This window comes from Micropterus salmoides, unplaced genomic scaffold, assembly GCF_014851395.1.
Source record: "Micropterus salmoides isolate LMB-PRFRI ecotype aquatic unplaced genomic scaffold, ASM1485139v1 Ms_hic_scaffold_1, whole genome shotgun sequence".
Taxonomy (NCBI): Eukaryota; Metazoa; Chordata; class Actinopteri; order Centrarchiformes; family Centrarchidae; genus Micropterus; species Micropterus salmoides.
In genome coordinates this window covers 49,947,847-49,966,712 of record NW_024040040.1, presented here as the reverse complement: position 1 = coordinate 49,966,712, position 18,866 = coordinate 49,947,847, and the positions used below count along the sequence as shown (strand labels likewise).

Here is an 18,866-nt window from a genome sequence, read left to right as displayed (position 1 = left end):
TGCGTAGCGCTGACAAGAAATTGTGTCCGACGTTTGCCGAACGCCACCATGTCACGTCATTAAAACCTTACGGGAGCAAGGCGGCTGCACAAAGTTGAAACCACGCTTTTGCCAGGCCTCGCGGCACACAAGAAAAATGCCGCAATCAGTCATTGATCTCAGCTCACACTGGTAGAATGTGTCCGACTTGACTGCGCCGTTTTTATTCCCTGTCCCTGCAGTCGTCTGCCGCTCACGTTAGACTATGAAGTCAGCGAAAGTCAGCCGCAGTCATCTTGAACGCACCTCTTCTCTTTATTCTTCTTCTTTTACTTCTTTGTCTTCTACATCTTCTTCTTCTAGTTTTAGTTATTCTACATCTTCTCCTTATTCTTCTTCTACTTGTACTTCCCTGTAAATGAAAAGAACAGTAAAGGAACGCCTAATTTCACACTTTGTGTCGCACCAGCGAGGTTCTCCAACAGCAGCTGCTGTCATTACGCTGTAAGGAGCTGTCACAAACACACTTGCGGCTGTGGCTATTTACAAAATAAACTGCAGTTGTGATAAAAGTAACGCTGTCTTTTTGTCAGCATTGTGGTTGTCTTGTCTGAATAATGGACAAACATGCTCATGTACCGTGTGAGCATGAAAAGTGTAGCGTGAAGATCAATATGAACGCCAAGTTTAACAAGAGCAGCGATATCTTGAAATATCTGTTTATTTAAACTCACTGGAGGACCCAAAATCAAACATAATTTAGGGTTGAATGTTTAACAGTTTATAAAGAAGCTGCAGCAGACATCGCTTTGTTTTGCAAAGGAGGGACAGTTTTACTCTTGTGAGTATAAATTATGGTTTTGGTGTTTGACAATCAAAGTAGCATCTTGTTTCCAGCCTGTGTTGAATAGACAGACGCAGGATGAGCAGCATATTTAGGTTCTTCAGTTGAATAATGGCTTTGATCGTTTTGTTTTTTTAATTGCAAAGTTTAAAATAGAGCAGCAAACTGATGAAAGAAGAGAAAACAAAAACAAAGGGTTTTTGAGGAGGCGAGTTATGTAAGAATAACAGTAAAGCAAAACAGAAGCTCATGAATCATGTATTGTACACACATCTGAGCTGTGTGACAGAAAGCAGTTGAACATAAAGATGGATTTTAACAGCACACACACACACACACACACACACACACAGCTGGCTTGTGATCCTCTCCAGAGCCCTCAGGTGTGGGATTCCACCTCTTTGACTCTCAGTAGAGCTTTCTATTTGTTTCCTGTTGAAGAGACAGAGGTTTTCCGTCTGGGAAACATTCAGCTGAGACCAGGCGTCACTGCTGGCACTCAGATACAGATCCTCACACAGCAGACGCAGCTGATCGTCTCTGATCACTCTCACCGCCAGACAGAACTGATCACACACTTACTTCAAACACTAGTTTTCAAACCAACTTTGATGCCACGTGTGGACTCAAACACAAGATGACATTTCTTTGTGAAGTGAACCCCAAACAACATGCTGGCATCGTGTCCTTATGGAAAAGACAACTTGTTTTCTGCTCCACTCAACTATGTAAAAGAAGTCCAAACAACATGGAGGAAAAGCTCAAGCCTAACACTAAGACGTGCTATGTGTGGAAACACATCGCTCAGGAGATGAACTAATATGTCCTGCAGCAGCTTAACGGCAACGTGAGATAATAACTTCCCAGTGTGAGCGAGAGAATGTAAATTTCGTGCACAGTGCTAAACGTACCTGCAAGCGTCTGGTTTGTTGGAGAGGAGAGACTCCCACATCATTCGTCTTTTCTTCTTCACACAGCACATCTGCTGCTCACATAACGAACCTCTGTCAAATGTCTGTGACACCCTGGAAAATCCGCCTATGTGTCTCTTTGGTATTTGTCTCCGATAAAGAACTGATAAAACTGATTTTTTGGCCTTTATTGCCCCTGTGGATTAGGAGTTAAGATACCGACCATAAACCAAAATGCCCCCGGATAAATTGGGGGTTGTGGGCCTTGGACCCTCTCACCGGGGGGTCCAGGGGCATGCCCCCTGGAAGAACACTTTGTACATTTTAAAGTTAAATGTATTAATTTGGTGCAAAATTTAGAGGCTATCTATGAAGAACTTGGTACGCTTGCAAACAATGTTGTGCTCTAATAAACTATTTGATCATAAACCCATTGTATAGCTGTAATTGGTGATGAACATTAGTCATTAGTAGTGATGAACAAAAGTCGACAAATTCATTAAATTTTTTACCCAAAAACCCTAAATCAAAGAACAGAAGACAGAATAAGTAATTTCCCTGACATTTTATTGTTGTTTTTTTACTTTTATTGGAGACTTGTATCATGTTTTATACTTTCTGTGAATGTAATCCAATTAATCCTATTTCCATGCTGTATAGACACCTTATTTTGAAAACCGGCCGTTGTGTGTATCCTCGCGCAAAAAGTCCAACCAGAGTCTGACCCAACTTGATAAATAATGTGTGGTTCTCGTACGGCGTAACATGAAGACTTCACAGCCTCTTTTCAGGTAGGACTCTCATACTGCAACACTTGTCTTTGTAAAGAGAGAAACGGACAGGATAAAGTCACTAACCTGCCTGTCAGCTCGCTCTGCGCCGTTACAGTGGATGTACCATAAAGGCTTTAATAGGTGTGCACTCCAAATGTAGGCGCGGCTAGCTTAATCGCCTTCACAAACGACCAAAAACAGACCGTTAACGTTACCGTAGTTGCCTCAAAAGAAAAGTGGTTGTCTCGAGTTGGAGGCCAAAGTGCCTGAGCGCGGAGCAGCGCCCACAAAACACAGCGTTAGAGGTCTGTAATGTTATTATGAGATGTAAAAATATATTTCAGTTCATTTTGAAATTATGGCAGAGCAAATTAGACTATGGCGGGCTGCTTAATAAGCTTTTTCAACCGCGCTGGTTAAATTTACACTGTGTCGTGGGTACGAGTCACTCAACTTGTCAATCACGCCATAATAAATCCCGCCCTGAAGCATACTCTGCTTTCTGGTCTATTTTCCTCTAAATGGGACCATAATTCACTAAATGAACATCATGTTGTGTTGAAGAAGACCATAAACTCATTAGGAAAGTGTTTACTGAGGTAAGAAGTAGCCTCATTTTACCATTATTTCTAATGGAACCAGACTTCTTTTTGCAACCAGAAGAGTCGCCCCCTGCTGGCTGTTCGATAGAATGCAGGTTTGAGGGACTTCCGCGTTGGCTTCACGTCTCAGACCGGAAGCTTCCCGCTTGTGCTCTACTATATTTTGGAAGCCAATGTTGTACTTTTTACTCCACTACATGTATTTGACAGCTTTTTACTGCAGTAGTTACTTTGCAGATTTGTGTTATTATTACAAAAAAAGTAACCAAGTAGTAAATTATGATGTATTAGTATAGATTACACCACCTAGCAGTATGTAAAGTTATTAAAATTAGCCCCCACCTTTACCAGCTTCACTTAACTGTTTTAGAAATTAAAGATTTTAACAAATGAAAAATACACTTGCAGCTTCCTTCATGAATTTGTAACTTAATTGTGTGACAAATTTACTATTTGGGCAATTTGTTATACTTTGAAACGTATGCTTTTACACGTCTAAAAAAATTTTCTACATTTTAAACGTACAGCAGTGACCTCATTTGTGTGCACATACATTTTGCACGGGGGCATTGTCACAAACAGGAAAGGGCCTGCCCCAAACGGTTGTCACACGGTTAGAAGACCACTTAAACACCAGAACGCTAAAGGTTTTTTGTCAGTGGAACTTAGAAACTGAACCCAAACCCCTCTGTTTTAACTATAATGATTGTGCATTTCTTTGTAAATAATTTTTTCTTTTTGTTTGAAAGATTACAGAGAAAATTGTGTAAATTTTAAATCCTGGTCACAAAAACGATTTCGGTCATGGTCTTCCCATTCCTCTGGTCTCTGCCATGAGTCGGTCTTATTTAATACACAGCGCACAGGAGCAGAAGAAAAAGACAGTGCACCAGATTTAGACTTCTATCATGGCCAGGAAGCTGTTCAGCCTAAAGTTCAACATCGCTTTAATTCTTTGGTGTCAGAGAGGAAGACAGAAAGAGCGAGCGAGCCAGAGTTTATGGACAGAGGTGTGTTTGGACATAGAAGGCAGTGAGGCTGCAGCAGACCAAAGCCAGCAGGTCATCAGCTCCCAGCCAGACGGCCTGACAATCAAACTCAGGAATGAGACACGGATGCCAGGCTGTGACTGTCTGTTTGCGTATGTGTGTGCGTATTTATAGCGGACAGACCGAGAGTGGAAGACGTACTGAACCTCTTTATACTTAAGTAAAAGTAGTAATGCCTCAGTGGAAAAATACTCTGTTACTCTGCGTTCACTTCTTAAAGGCCCTTCTTAGAAGTTACAACAGATATTTCACATCAGAGATTTCTGCGGAAAAGTTGATGCCACATATTTCTGTTGCTAAAGAAGGATTTAGCAGTGTCTGAAGTCAAATGTGACAACAGTTTTTTGATTATTCATGTTGCCAGGCCGCTGGCATGTGTTCCTGATCACACCACACACACACACACACACACACACACACACACACACACACACACACACACCTGATGCAGCAGATTAGCTGAGTTTTAACCTCTTAATGATTAACAGCTTAGGGTGTTTTCTTTCCAACTTTAACTATAATTGTTGTGCACTCACTGTAATAATGAATATTTAATGTTATAGAGAATATCAGCAGCTTTAAAGTTAAAGAAATATGCAAATGTGTGGAAATTAGAAAGCAGTCGGGGTCAGTTGATGTACACCGATTAACTTTACGACCACCTGCTGGTCATAATTGTAGGTCTCACATTTGCCGCCCCAAAACAGCCCTGACCAGTCGAAGCCCTGACTCCACTGTGTGTGCGCTGTGTGTTTTGACCAGCATCAACGTTTTCCGCAGTCTGACCTACAACTAATGCGTCTGTTGGATCGGATCACGCGGGCCAGCCTTCGCTCTCCCCCTGTCAGGGGTCATAATGTTATGGCTGATCGGTGTACATTGACATGAAAATCCCCAAATCTGAAGATTGATGGATTTTTGTAAACCTTGTGAGAAGGAAGGAAAGACTAAAGCAGGATAGAACAGAGGGAACAAATGAAACAGATAAAAGGAAGAAACAAGGCAAGAGTTATAAAACAAAAACAAAGGAAAGACAAAATGTGAGAAGGAAAAGCAGAGACAACGAAGGACAAGACAAAGGATGAAAAAAGAAATATGGAAAGAAGGACAGAGAGGAGAAAGTCTCCAGAAATAGAAATATTTAAGTAAAGTGTCTCGAGATGATGTAAGTACAGCAGCTGCAGAAGTGGATGTACAGCACTTTCAACTTCACTGTTTGTGTGTGAGTGCTCTTTGACATCGATCTTTATGAGGACCAGTTAAGAGTTTGTACCTTGCGAGTCACGATATCATTGCAAAGAGAGACATTTTGGCTGGTCCTGTTGTTTGAGGATAAAAATTTGGGGTTAAAGTTAGAATTAGTTTTAGATTAAAGGTGACCTATTGTGTCAAATCTATAATGTCACGCTGTCGGATGTTCATGTTAAACATGGCCAAAGCTTCAAATAATGGTAAATATATTTAAAATAAGGAGACAGTTCTCCAGGGTCAGTTGCACGCAGCTCTATCCTCCTGGCAACCGCTACGCTCAGTCTGTCTATACCGCTCAGCGCGACACGCCGGCCTTTTGAAGTAGAATTTAAAGTTGTTCAATATGTCGCCAAGAAAGTGCTGCGTCAAACAAGATTGGATATAGGCAGTATAAGATAGAAAATATAGAACTATAATATAAGGCTGGAAATGCAGCATTATAGGTCCCCTTTAAGGTAACAGCTGCGGTTTGTAGAGGTTTGATTTTATTGTCAAGGTTAAGAATGGAGTTAGCTGCCGGGGGCATGCATGATGTTAATGAGGCTCCTCGCATATATAGAAGTACAAATGTGCTTGTTTAGAAATGAACATGTCAATGTGTAATAAGAGACTGTCCTCACCAGAAAAACGACGTGTTAGGGACCAAGCAGTCAGGCGGGAGGAGTCACGAGAGAATTTTTATTTTCCCAAAAAATTTATGACAAGGTTTGGGCCTGTAAAAAAAAAAAAAAAGGTCAAATAAACAGAACATAACTTAAGCTTTGAACTCAAAACTCAAAAATACAACTGACCTACTACAAGAGAAACAAAGGGGGCTTATATACTGGCTGATCAGACCAATTTTGACACACAGGGGGAGACTAACAACAACAACACTACTACATAAACTACAAATAACAGCAAAACCAACTAAAAACTTATTCCAAAAGAAATGTAATCTTATTTAACATTAACCAAACAACAATACTTCATATAATATAAATCTAAACCCAAAGTATCTCGGGAGAGAATGAAGCTACCCCCCCGGACATAACAAGCAGTGGTGGTCTCAGTTAGGCCACCTCCCCTATAAAGCCGCCCCTGCTCCAGCCGCCGTCCCTTTAAGCCAGCAGCAACGTTAACCACTTACTTAACGTTGGTATGCATAGTTTTGGGAGGCATGCACAATGTTGACACATGCAAATGTTTCCATGCGAGTGTATTTAAATGTGGTTAACAGTAGGTGAAAAGGTTTACAGTTGGTGTACATTAATGTGCGCGTGCTCATGCACGGTCTAAATATATTTACTGAGAGAGTGCGTGAGTGTGTGAATGTCCAGTTAATCGCCAGATGGTGTGTCAGACGGGGGGAATGTTGTTTATAGATGACGAGAGAGCGATGAACACCAGGCACCGACACACACACACACACAGAAATAGAGCAGTAATACACAACTCTAAAGTCCAGATCCATCTCTGTGTGTCGGCCTGAAGAGTTTATGGAGAGTTTGTGCTGTTTTGACATAGACCAGACTCATCCTGAATCCTGCTCTTATTGTAAAAGAGCGTCTCCACTCTTAAAAACCAGAAGCTCAATGAGTGCTGCTGTCTCGTCCTTCAGTCTCCTCGCAGTTGGGCGGTGTGGGAAAATGTGCCTGGACTTATGTGTGCTGTTTTAAAGGTAAAAGGAGGTTTTCAGGTACACTGAGAATACTTGTTTCTGATTGGCCACGGGGTTTTTATTATTCCCTCCTCTTCAGCTCTCAAAATGACCACACAAGGCTCCTCCATCTCTTCAGTTACCAGGCTGCAGCTTTGTTTGCTTGTTGGAGAAGTAAACAATAATTGTTCACACAGCCATTTTATTTGTTTAATGTGTAGATTAACAAAACAGAGAGCAGCGCCTCCAAGTGGCTTCAACCGACTGCCTTTACTGAAGTTTTCTACTTTTACTCCATGACATCTATTTGACAGCTTCAGTCACCAGTTACTAGTTAATAGAAATCAACTATTAAATTGCGATATATATTATTGTATTAGCTCCACCTTATCCAGCTGCACCATTAAACTGATGAACACATTAATGCATCTCTAATAATAATCCGGTAATATAATATATGTTGTTCTAAAATGGTCCATTCTGCATAATGAGTTTGTTTACTTTTGGTACTTTAATTTTGTGCCTATACTAACAGACTTTTACTTAAGTAATGCAGGAGTTTTATTGTAACAGAATATTTTTACACTGTTATTACCTCCTTTACTAAAGTAAAAGTTTGAGGTACTTATTCTACCACTGCCTACAGTGTGTAGCTGTCATGTTAAGACCAGTTTAATCTGGAAAAAAGGGTTTGTTTACTTTTAATTTTTTTAAATTTAAGCTTGGGTTCTGTCCAAACACACTCCCAGGTTCATTCATGAATTTGCAACTTAATTGATTGACACATTTACTATTTGAGCAGTTAGGTAAACATAGAAATGTGTACATTTACATTAAAATAAACATTTTTATATAGTTTAGTTTATTGTGATGCTGAGCAAGTTTGAATGCTAGTAGTCTCTATTATCTTTTATGACCTGTATATCTTGTTTATTTCATAATTTTTATATAGGTTTATGTCTAATAAAGCTGTTTCTGATTCTGATGCAGGTCTTTCACTTGTAACAGAAGAGTTTTACACTTTAGTGTTGTTTTTACAGAAATTAAAGAGCTGACTACACAACAGGAAAATATTGTTTGATTTGTATTTAAAGTGCTATTTGTATGTAATAAGATAGATTAATATAAAATTAAATCAAAGAATGCAATTAAAATGGCGAGCTTTGACTGTTAAGGAGCCTTTCAAGCCTTAGCTTTTCCTTTAACATTTATTTTCTGTGTTTGTGTGTCCAGCTGGTCTTCTACAAAGTGGTGAAGATACTGTCCACTCTGGGCCACAGCCTGACCCTCATCTCTCTGCTCACCAGCACCATCGTCATCTGTTTGTTCAGGTAGACACACGTACGCCACACACACCGCCCGCCATTCACACGACCACGCCGGTTAAACAAGTGAGACAAGGTGTTCAAACTGAGATTCTTTTCGCAGATGCTCGGTGCATCTTCAGGTATCTCAGATAAATAAATACAGTTTGTGTGCACACAGACAGACGCACCTTTTTCAAATAACCCAGAGCGAAGGCACTGTGTTCTAACAAATTAGGTAAAGGTTAATGTCCTTTGTTTATGCCTTTATAGAACCGATCGTTTGTTTACAATAACTTCCTGGTAGAAAATATACAATTTAATTGCAGCGACATGATGAATGTTTTCTTTTTTCATGATGTTATTTCAAAGTGTTTACATCTCATTCATCTAAAATGCATGTTGTATGCTTTCATATAATATTAATAACAACACTTTCACTTAAATGAATTTGGAGACCTAATTTTCCTAAATGAAAGCTTGAGCTTATCCAAAACTAGATCATGCTTTTGGGTGGATTTGATTTATCAGAGACGTTAGCAAAGCAACATAGTAAATACGTCAGATAGGTCGGATCACTGTGTTTAAATGTTGCAGTTAGGCTCAATCCCCACCTCCCCCAATCTGCATGTCTAAGTATCCTTGAGCAAACCCTAGGAGCCCCAAATCTCTGTGTGGATATGTATGAATGTTCGGCTGTGGATCACTTTCTGTCTGTAATATAAATGTATACTCAAAATATTTTTATTGCGGTATAAATAGCTATATTTTCATATCTAGCTGTGAAAACAAAAAAGAACACTGTCTTAAGTCTGAAAACTAATAATAATAATAATATAATCTGTTGAATGGATGTGTTCAGTGCTCCATGGTTGCTCCACAGTCTGCAGAATAAGAGGTATGTCATTATAAGATGTGATGATTCTGTCTGGGAAAGAGAGTTTCAAGAGCATCGATGTCAAGGTTGCATCAAGAATGGTTTCAAGATCTGCTCGTTTTAAACATCCCTCACACGTAAGACATCAAAAATGACCAATTATCATTTAGTTAACTATAACTCATCTGGCAGAAACAGTATCTTAAGCTCACATGTGTTTCTCCCCCATGTGAAGTAAATTAATTAAAGTTTTTTTTTTTCTATGCAAACACAGATAATTAAGGTTATTTTAATAGAAATGTATGATGATGGTCGACAGTTTAGAGTCGTCTCCCACATTTACTGAGGAATACATCAGGCTTGCTGTGCAAAGGTGTTAACCTTAGAACCTAACACTTTCAGGATTTGTTAAGGATTTACTCAGGATATATAATATAAACCTCAGTAGACTCTCTTAAACACATGAATGTCTCCTAACACACAGAGTACTCAGGGAGATAACAGCGTGTTGTAAAAATGTGTGATGAAAGCTGCAGCTCAGTCTGGATCAGCTCCAGCGGTTCACTCGGCTGCTATCAGCATGTTTAGATACCACATCCTTCAGTGGATTCACACCCCGACACCCTCTGTAAACACACTTCTACACATTCCTGTGTGTGTGTGTGTGTATGTACATGCAGGAGGCTGCACTGCACGAGGAACTACATCCATCTGAACTTGTTTGTGTCGTTCATGCTGCGAGCCGTGGCCGTGCTGGCCAAGGACACGCTGCTCTTCTCAGCCGATGAAAACACAGACTGCAGCACGCAGCCATCGCTGGTGACTTCATGCACACACACATTTATTTTTACCGTTCCTAAGAGGAGCTTTCCTAAAATGAAAATAGACAGTCTAATATGATCTAATACAATTAGTTTGAACCATATGTATATGTATTAATATGTATATGTGTGTTCGTATATATATGTAAATATAAACACATACAGTGTACATATATGTATATAGATATATGCATGTGTATATGTATACTACGGACAGTATATATGTGAATATATTGTATGTATGTATATATATATATGTACAGTATGTATATGTTAATATAGATATACAAGTATGTGTATCTGTATGTATTTATATACAGCACATAACTGTTTAGCTTGCCTTTTTATTTCTTCCTATAGGGCTGCTTGTATTCACTTTACTACTTTATTATTTTTATTCTTTTCTAATTTAAATTATTGTTATATTATTATTATATATATTTGTTTATGTGTACTATGGAGGGGCCTACCACTGAATTTCATTGTTCAAATCTGTATAATGACAACAGTTCCTTCAAGCTTTACTGTGTTCTCTATAAAAACCAGGAGAATCTTTGTCTTAGTATCTAAATTCAATATTTAATTATTCGTCTTTTTGATTCATGTCTTAAAAAACATTTATCATTACATTATTTATCATTACATTATTTATCATTACATTCAGCTTTACTGTTGTTGCATGTGAGTGTAATAAAACAAATATGTTGTTGTAGGTGGGCTGTAAGGCCAGTCTGGTGTTCTTCAACTACTTCATCATGGCCAACTTCTTCTGGCTGCTGGTGGAGGGTCTCTACCTGCACACGCTGCTGCTCGTCATCCACAACTACTCCATCCGCCTCTCCATCTACATGCTCATCGGCTGGGGTAGGCAGCTCAACAGCAGGAGCTTGGGTCTTTCTTAGTGTGGTTCTGAATACATTTCTCTAACCACGTTGATGGCTGAAGTCAGGGGATTCGTACAGCCTGTTTCCAGCAGGGCGAGCACGATTTGTAGAAAGTATTTGAAATCATGGAAATTATTCACAAATATTCTGCAACGCATACCAATATTTTGATTTTTCTTTAATTATATATTACAATAGTTTAGTTATTAATAGTTAATTAGGGCCCGAGCACGAAACGTGTGACGTCCCTGTTGTTAAAACAGTTATTTATATGACTTCAGTGTAAATGCTCAGATCTGTACCAAACTTTACATGGTCAATAACAGTCCCATCCTGAAAACATCTACATGAAAATATTCACTCAACGTCATAGGGCCACACACTGGTAAAAGGAAGTAAGCTGTTTCTAACAAAACATGGCCGCCTCACACCTCGACGCACTACACGTGCAAGGGCCCGCCCAACGCTGCTTGTTGTTATTTTTCTTGTCTTGATCACTTTTTATATGATGTACAGTACATCATATATAATAGTACATATATAATAAGATTTAAAAGATTAAAGCCACTATATGTAGAACCGTCTGACTTTATTTCCCACCAGTGGCAGCATCAGAAAAAAAACTAACGGCAACTAACAAAGGGAACACACAGACTAAAATACACAAGTGATAACAAGACACAGGTGAAAAGAGAGGCCCAGACAATCAAACAGGCGGGGAAACACACAAAGACAGGAAGTAAAGTAACACAAGACTGATGAGGAAGGATGCTTTCAAAATAAAACAGGAAATAATAAACAAAAACCATGACAAATATGAAGTTATAGCCAGCAGCTTGTTAGCTTAGTCTAGCATAGACTTGAAACGGGAAAACAGCAATCCTGGCTCGGGCTAAAGGTAAATTTATCCTCCTACCAGCAGCTCTAAAGCCCACTAAGTTATATGTTACACTTTGTTTGTTTGATTTGTACAAAAAAACAAAACAGTAGCTGTTTCCTTTTGTTACTTTGTGCCAAACTACGCTAACTAGCTGTAGCTTCATATTTACCACACGGGGACATGAGAGTGGTACCGTACAAAAACACTCACGTACATTGACACGTGCACAGACAGACAGACAGACATCATCATGCTGGTGAAGCAGATCAGTGTATTGCAAGAAAGGTCTGGTCTTAAACAGTCTCCTGGCCTCTCAGTCCCGTTCTGTCTCAGCTGCTGCCACCTTCTTCCACCATCCATCACCACTTAACCAACGCTTCCTCTTACTAATGCATTTCCATTTAGCGCCAGCTGTTTCATGTACCTGTGTGTGTACAGTAGTCGTCATAGTCCCTGCGTGGCACCTTGTGTGGATGTTCTGTGTCTGGCAGACGGAGAATCTAAACAGACTTTTCTCTCCTCTGTCTCCCAGGAATCCCTTTTGTTTTCATGGTTGCGTGGATCATATGTAGGATAAACATGGAGGACACGAGGTGAGTGTGCACGTCCTGCTCTGCACAGCTGCAAAATGTTTGCATTTTAATAAACAACCTTCTTGTTTATTAAAATGCAAACACTGTTGTCAGCCACTAGAGGCTGACAACCTCTAGATTTCATGAAATTATATTAAGTGTTGCTTCCCTTCACAGTATAAATAGGATTACAGTATGAGTATGTTCATATGTCTGAAAGGGATCTTTGATTCTTTGTAATATTATCTTCACTTTTCTTCTAAAAAAATCTTGCTAACTTGAACCTTTGCTAGCATGAAAGTACTCTCATTCGTTCGTGGCTCCCACATGAATCAGATTTACTCGCTCACCCTTTTGCCTGCCTTCCAGTTTGACAACCACTAATTTAACAAATGAGGCCCATTGGTTTCCCCAAAAGAAAACATTTTGGAGAACCTTTAGGCAACAGACATTTGGTGTTTTGAGTCGGTCCTTTGATGGTTGTTGAAGGCATTATAGCAGCTTGTTAGTTTACTTAAGAGGAAGCCAGCTCTGGTTTTACAAATACTAAAAAACTATAAAAACTTCACAGATTTATTTTCTTATTTTCAGGTGTTGGGAGATGAACGACAACCCTGTCCCCAATAGACTGATCGACTGGCCCATCGTGGCATCTGTCATCGTGAGTTTTGCTCCAACATCTTATCATAATACTGTAATTTTTTAAAGAGTTCAGTAACTTTTTTTATTTAAAAATGCACATTTTATATTATCAACTAAAGCACTTCATTGCAGTTGGAATTTATAATAATAACTATAACTATAAATAAATAACTATGAAACATATACAGTAGATTCACAAAACTATATAACAATTAACATTCAGCATCTTTTTTTGTGTGACTTTAATCAACCAGCTGTGTAAACTCAACAGTAACATCTGGAGACATTTTAATAACTTAATATGATATCTCAGTGCATGTGCGTCGGTCTTTGGCATCACATCTAAAAACAGAGATAACGTTTAGATAACGTTCAATCATTCAGCAGTTTGTTTCTAAACATGTTTGCAAGCAGATGATCAGTCAGAACACCAAAGCAAGATGTGGCGCTTGTGCCGCGGTAATAATGACGTATGTCAATGTCAAAACACTTTTATAAAAACATTATACATTAATATTTTCTACTTTCAATTACTTACAACATCTGCCCTGATCATAAATACCAAATAATCATTCATTTTCAGAATTTAACCCTTTAAATGACAGTTTGTTTTCACAGTGCCCTTGTTTTTCTTAATGGCGAAAACAAAAAAAAGTTTTAAAAAATGTTTAATGAATGCAAAGTGGATGTTTTAGAGCCTGGTATATGTCAAAGATCATGCACTTTTTTGTGCTGTGTCATATTACAAAGAAATATAGCTCTGGAGATGTTAAGGGACAAAAGAAAACTGCAATAAAACAATTATACATTAATATTATTTTCCACTTTCAGGGACTTAAATCTTTTGACCAACATCTGCCCTGATCATAAACACCAAATATCATATCATGTATTTTTCATCATTTTAACCCTTTTAATGCCAGTTTGTTTACATGATGCCACTGTTTATTTAAAAATCAGTTCTCTAAAAAGAAATTAAATTTCGTTGTTGTACTTTTACGATTTCACGTATTCTAAATTAGATCTTTGTGGTGTTGAAGACAGACATTTACTAACGGGGCTCTTTCTCCCTGTTTTGTGTTTCTCTACAAGATCAACTTCATTATCTTCATCAGCATCATCCGCATCTTGGTGCAGAAGCTGCGCTGCACTGACGTCGGAGGAAATGAGCAATCGCAATACAAGTACGCTCCCAGAACACCAGGACATATTTTACCTTTTATTTATTTGATTTTTACATTACGTTAGGCAACCATGGTGATAGCGCAGTACCTAAGACACATACTTTTGGCATGGGAGACGTTGGTTTGATTCCCGCTGCAACACATCCACCATGTGTTTCTGAGCAAGACACTTAACCCCTAGTTGCTCCAGAGGCGTGCGACCTCTGACATATATAGCAATTGTAAGTCGCTTTGGATAAAAGCGTCAGCTAAATCACTAATTAATTATCAAATATAAATAATACATTTAAATAAACATAAAGTCCACCTCACTCCGTCTTCGTTCTATGCCAGATGTGACTGTTACTAATCATACAATAAGCATGAAATATTCTGACATACTTTGGCTGTAAATGCAGTTTTTGGTTTTAAAAATGTAAATGTTGTGTCTTGTTTGTTGCTACTAGAGAACACTGTAAACTGTGGGTTACAATAAACAATGTCCTGTTACTGTTAGCAAAGACCTGAATGCTTCTGGTAATTAAAACCAGATTTTTTTTTTTATAAACACAGTTTCCTACATTTTTTTGGAGGAGACAAAGAACAAAATGCATTAAACACACTCAACAACAAAAAAAAAGTCAATAACTGAAGCGCTTCAAAACACTGTTTGCACAGTACTGACTGTGTGTTACTTTAGCTGTGGGTTCCTGATGTCTGCGCACCTCTGTCTTATGTTCTGTAGACGCCTGGCTAAGTCCACCCTCCTGCTGATCCCTCTGTTTGGGATAAACTACGTGGTGTTCGTGTACCTGATGAAGCCGGCGGACAAAACCATGAAGCAGATCAAGATCTTCTTTGAACTTGGCCTCGGATCATTCCAGGTAAACATATTGTTGGGTTGTGGCTTCTGTCCGCAGAGCACTTCCAGATATTATTACAGTAACCAAAGCATACTGTGGACCTCTTTGTACTTTCTGAGGTATGTCGAATAGATCGTTTGTTGTCTTGGAGGTGAACCAGGAATAAAGACAGAACTTTTTCAATATTTAATAGACCGGATCCTCTTCATTGATTGTTAAAGGGTTTTATTTAGAAGTCGTAAAAGTAGATAAACAGTATGATCTGTATTAATTGTTAAGACATTTCCTGAAGCAGTTTGTCCACATTTGGACCGACATGAACTCTTTTGATTGTTTGTTTTAGTCTTAATTTGTTTTTCATTTGTGTTCATCTCTTGGTCACTTTGAGGCTTTTAAAGGTCTGACTTTAAACCAAGTCTGATGCTCAAATGTTCAGTTCTTAAGTGCAGATGCCCTCTAAAATGTTAATGTTTTGTAGGTAATATACAGTTGAAAACAAAAACTTGAAAGTTATTGTCAGGAGCCTTTTTGTTAGTACAGAATGTGCCATTTTATTTTCAAATTGAAGCTCGTTTTGCAGAACTATAAGATGATGCTTAATCAGTAACAGTTGTGAATGTGTGTGTGTGTGTTTTAGGGTCTAATTGTGGCAATCCTCTACTGTTTCCTAAACAGCGAGGTGAGTCTACTCACACAGGTTTCCAGACATAATTTAGTGAATTAATTTTCAGCTTCACAGACACTAAACTCTTTGTTTGTGTATAAAAAGGTCCAGAGCGAGCTGCGGAGGACGTGGAGGAGTTTATCTCTCAAGCGTTACGTGGGACGGGAGTACCAGCTGCACGCCATGTCAGTGAGCCGAAACGGCACCGAAAACTCTTCTCAGTTTCCCAGGAACTCCAGAGCCCAGTCCATCCTGCAGACTGAGACCACCATGCTCTGACCGGGGAGAGAGATTGGCCTGTTTAAGTAAAGACATCCACAACTGATGCTCATATTTAGAGCGACTCAGTCGAAGTTCAAAGTCTTACTCAAGGACACTTTTATTGACATATCGCAGAAGTTTCTGAGGACTTCTGGTCGGACGGTGTATGCCTCCTGAAGATTTCTAACATCACTGCCCTTACAATGGTCTTCAACATTTTTTCAGTTCGTGACACAAATGAAACAGTGCCTGTTGAAACAATGCAGAACAACATAAACATAACACAAATATATATTCTCAGTTGTTAGATATTTCTAGGAGACAGCTGAGTGTATCAACTGCAGCGCTGTTGTTTTCATGCCAGCAGCAGATATATCATCTTTTTTAGGAAGGTCTTCAGCATTTACCAAAAAGATTACAAACATGCCCTAAAGAATTTATGCACAAGTATTATGATTTTACAAATGACTAAAAAAACGACATGTGGTGGAGAATTTTTAGATTTTGATGATTGTTTTTGAATTACAGTGAAGTGCAATTTATACTTCGGTGTGTCAAATCGACGGCGTAGCCCTGTAGCCTACACCTACGCCGTCCCCTACGCCGTCCCCTACGCCGTCCCCTGACGTGCACCTCCTTCAAAATGTAACTACACGTCAAGTCGACGCAGACTGTAAGGTCTTTGATTGGTCGGGTGGGTAGCCTCACAATGCCTCCGAGCCGACCGGAAGTACCCCGCGCTTTAAAGTAACATTTACTAACGGCCAAAACGGCGGCTGTAACACAGTGAATCAATATATCTGACCATCACAACCCGGGCAAAATGACTCATTTCGCTATCAGACTTGTGATCCATTCGGTCAGTAACATTTGAAAAGGCCACACCAGCAGCTAAACCGGAAGTTCGACCGGCAAAAGTCAACACCGTGGATGCTGTAGCGCTACTGCCGACTAGCGTTTGGGGGGTGTAATTGCAGAATGACGGACAGACCTACACACAAGTATAAATGCATGGCTGTACCTACGCCGTAGGCTACGCATGTAGACCCTACGCAGGAGTATAAATGGGCCTTAAGTCCAAGGGTGCAGACTAGGCAGACCTGATACCACGTTTATTTCACGTTGGATATTAACTACGGATTTGGAATTAAATGTTCCTGTCAGTCTCCTGTTGGTGAATTTAAGTAAGACATGATGCCACAGTGGTTCCCAACCTTTTTGGCTTGTGACCCCAATTTATACTTCTGCGTCGAGTCGACGCCGTAGGCTACATGCCGTCCTGAGCATTTGTGCATTGGTGTCTGCGTCACTCTGCAATTCCAACGCCAAAACGTTAGTTGGCGGTGGTTTCTATGTTCCACTGTGTTGAGTTTCTTCTTCTTCGTTGCTGTAGGCTACTACAAACAATGGCGACTGAAACTGATCGATGTTGAACAGCAGTCATTTTTAGTGAAATTACCAAAAACAGAAATGAGCATCGGACTGAATTTGGAAATGGCGGTGAAGAAGGACAAGCTGGAAATTCGTATTAGGAAATGTGATGATATCAAGCCGCCCAATCACAGTTCTTGCGGTCTGTGTTGTGTAGTTACATTTTTGGGAGGTACGTGTCAGGCTACGGTGTAGTGTACGTAGCAGATGTATAAATTGGCCTTTAAAATAAGCTACTTGTTTTTTTTTAACAGTTGTTACAGTATAAACAATCCAGTTGTTCAAGAAAAAAAGCTTTATGTAGCAGAAATACATTTCATGCTTTCCTCCCCTGGTCAATCATCTCACAACCCTTCAGATTTAGTTTGCAATCCCTTGTTTGCGTCCCGACCCCCATCTCCAGATGATAAAGAGCATTTTCATCTTGGAGTTGGGACTCATGTAAATAATGATTGTCCATTAATGTTTTTGTTTAATTGTTTATTTTATAACATGTATGTTTTTCTGCCAAAATACCACTGTGACCACTGTGTCTCTTGGGTCTGGGTGTCCAAAACTGTAGAACATTATGAACTCTTCAATATAGGAGAATTATTGCTTTTAAATGAATATACATGAATGAGTTAAATGCACTTCCCCAGTCCACACTTTAATTAGGGAGCATCTTCCATCATATCACAATCCTGAACTAAAAACCTACGACATGTGAAATTCAGTTACATGAAGAATATCTGCAAACAGACAGATCGGTCTGACCCTTTTCTGGGTTTCAGTTCTACTTAAAAACAGCCAAAAACATACCTGCCTTGTACAAAGAATGATTGTTTTGTCTTTCCTGTCTTGTTATTTACACAGTTGAGTGTATTAATGTTGATTATGTACGTGAGAGGGAGACGTGTAAGCTTTTGAACACAACTGTAAACCTGGGACTCCGTATGTTTTATGTATAAAAGCTTTAATCAAGGAGACTGAGTCATTTGTTCTTTCTCCTGCATTGTGCAGTATGCGTATATTATAAAATATGTTTGATGAATATGTCTATATCTATTGCTGTTTTTGGCAATTATTCTTTCGCAACATGTAAAGAAATAACTGAAGAGTTGGAGGCAAAGAATGGGACAAGTTTAATCACCGCTCTAAATTAATGCACAGTAGAAACAGTACTGAATACGTCACCAGATAAGAAGATATTGCTCTCTAAAGTTTACTAATAAAGAAAAAGAAGCCAGACTTACTCATGTATTATGATGCATCATGCTCACATAATTAATTAAATATCAAAAAGTAATTGCCAAATATGGATGTTTATGTATGCCTTGCTAAATCTAAGGCAGTCTAATCTAAGATCCCTGCAATAAATAGCTTCATGAAGGTAATGTCCTGTTTGAGGTGCTTATACTTTAGCTTTATGATTATTTTGGAGGCTGTAGTTTGTGGTGCTGTCAAATAATTGTGT

At 39.1% G+C, this 18,866-nt stretch overlaps 1 protein-coding gene across 1 annotated transcript in view; it reads left to right on the top strand.

Annotated features, from left to right (window-relative positions):
* Window positions 1-18,376, top strand: part of LOC119913026 (vasoactive intestinal polypeptide receptor 2-like) — a 48,451-nt gene extending 30,075 nt beyond the window's left edge. The window contains exons 5-13 of the mRNA XM_038732344.1: window positions 8,282-8,379; window positions 9,910-10,048; window positions 10,764-10,914; window positions 12,347-12,407; window positions 12,978-13,047; window positions 14,121-14,212; window positions 14,937-15,075; window positions 15,692-15,733; window positions 15,824-18,376. Coding sequence (XP_038588272.1) covers window positions 8,282-8,379; window positions 9,910-10,048; window positions 10,764-10,914; window positions 12,347-12,407; window positions 12,978-13,047; window positions 14,121-14,212; window positions 14,937-15,075; window positions 15,692-15,733; window positions 15,824-15,997 — 966 coding nt within the window. The 3' untranslated portion in view covers window positions 15,998-18,376. The remainder of the gene's footprint in view (window positions 1-8,281; window positions 8,380-9,909; window positions 10,049-10,763; window positions 10,915-12,346; window positions 12,408-12,977; window positions 13,048-14,120; window positions 14,213-14,936; window positions 15,076-15,691; window positions 15,734-15,823) is intronic.
* Window positions 18,377-18,866: the final 490 nt, after the last annotated feature.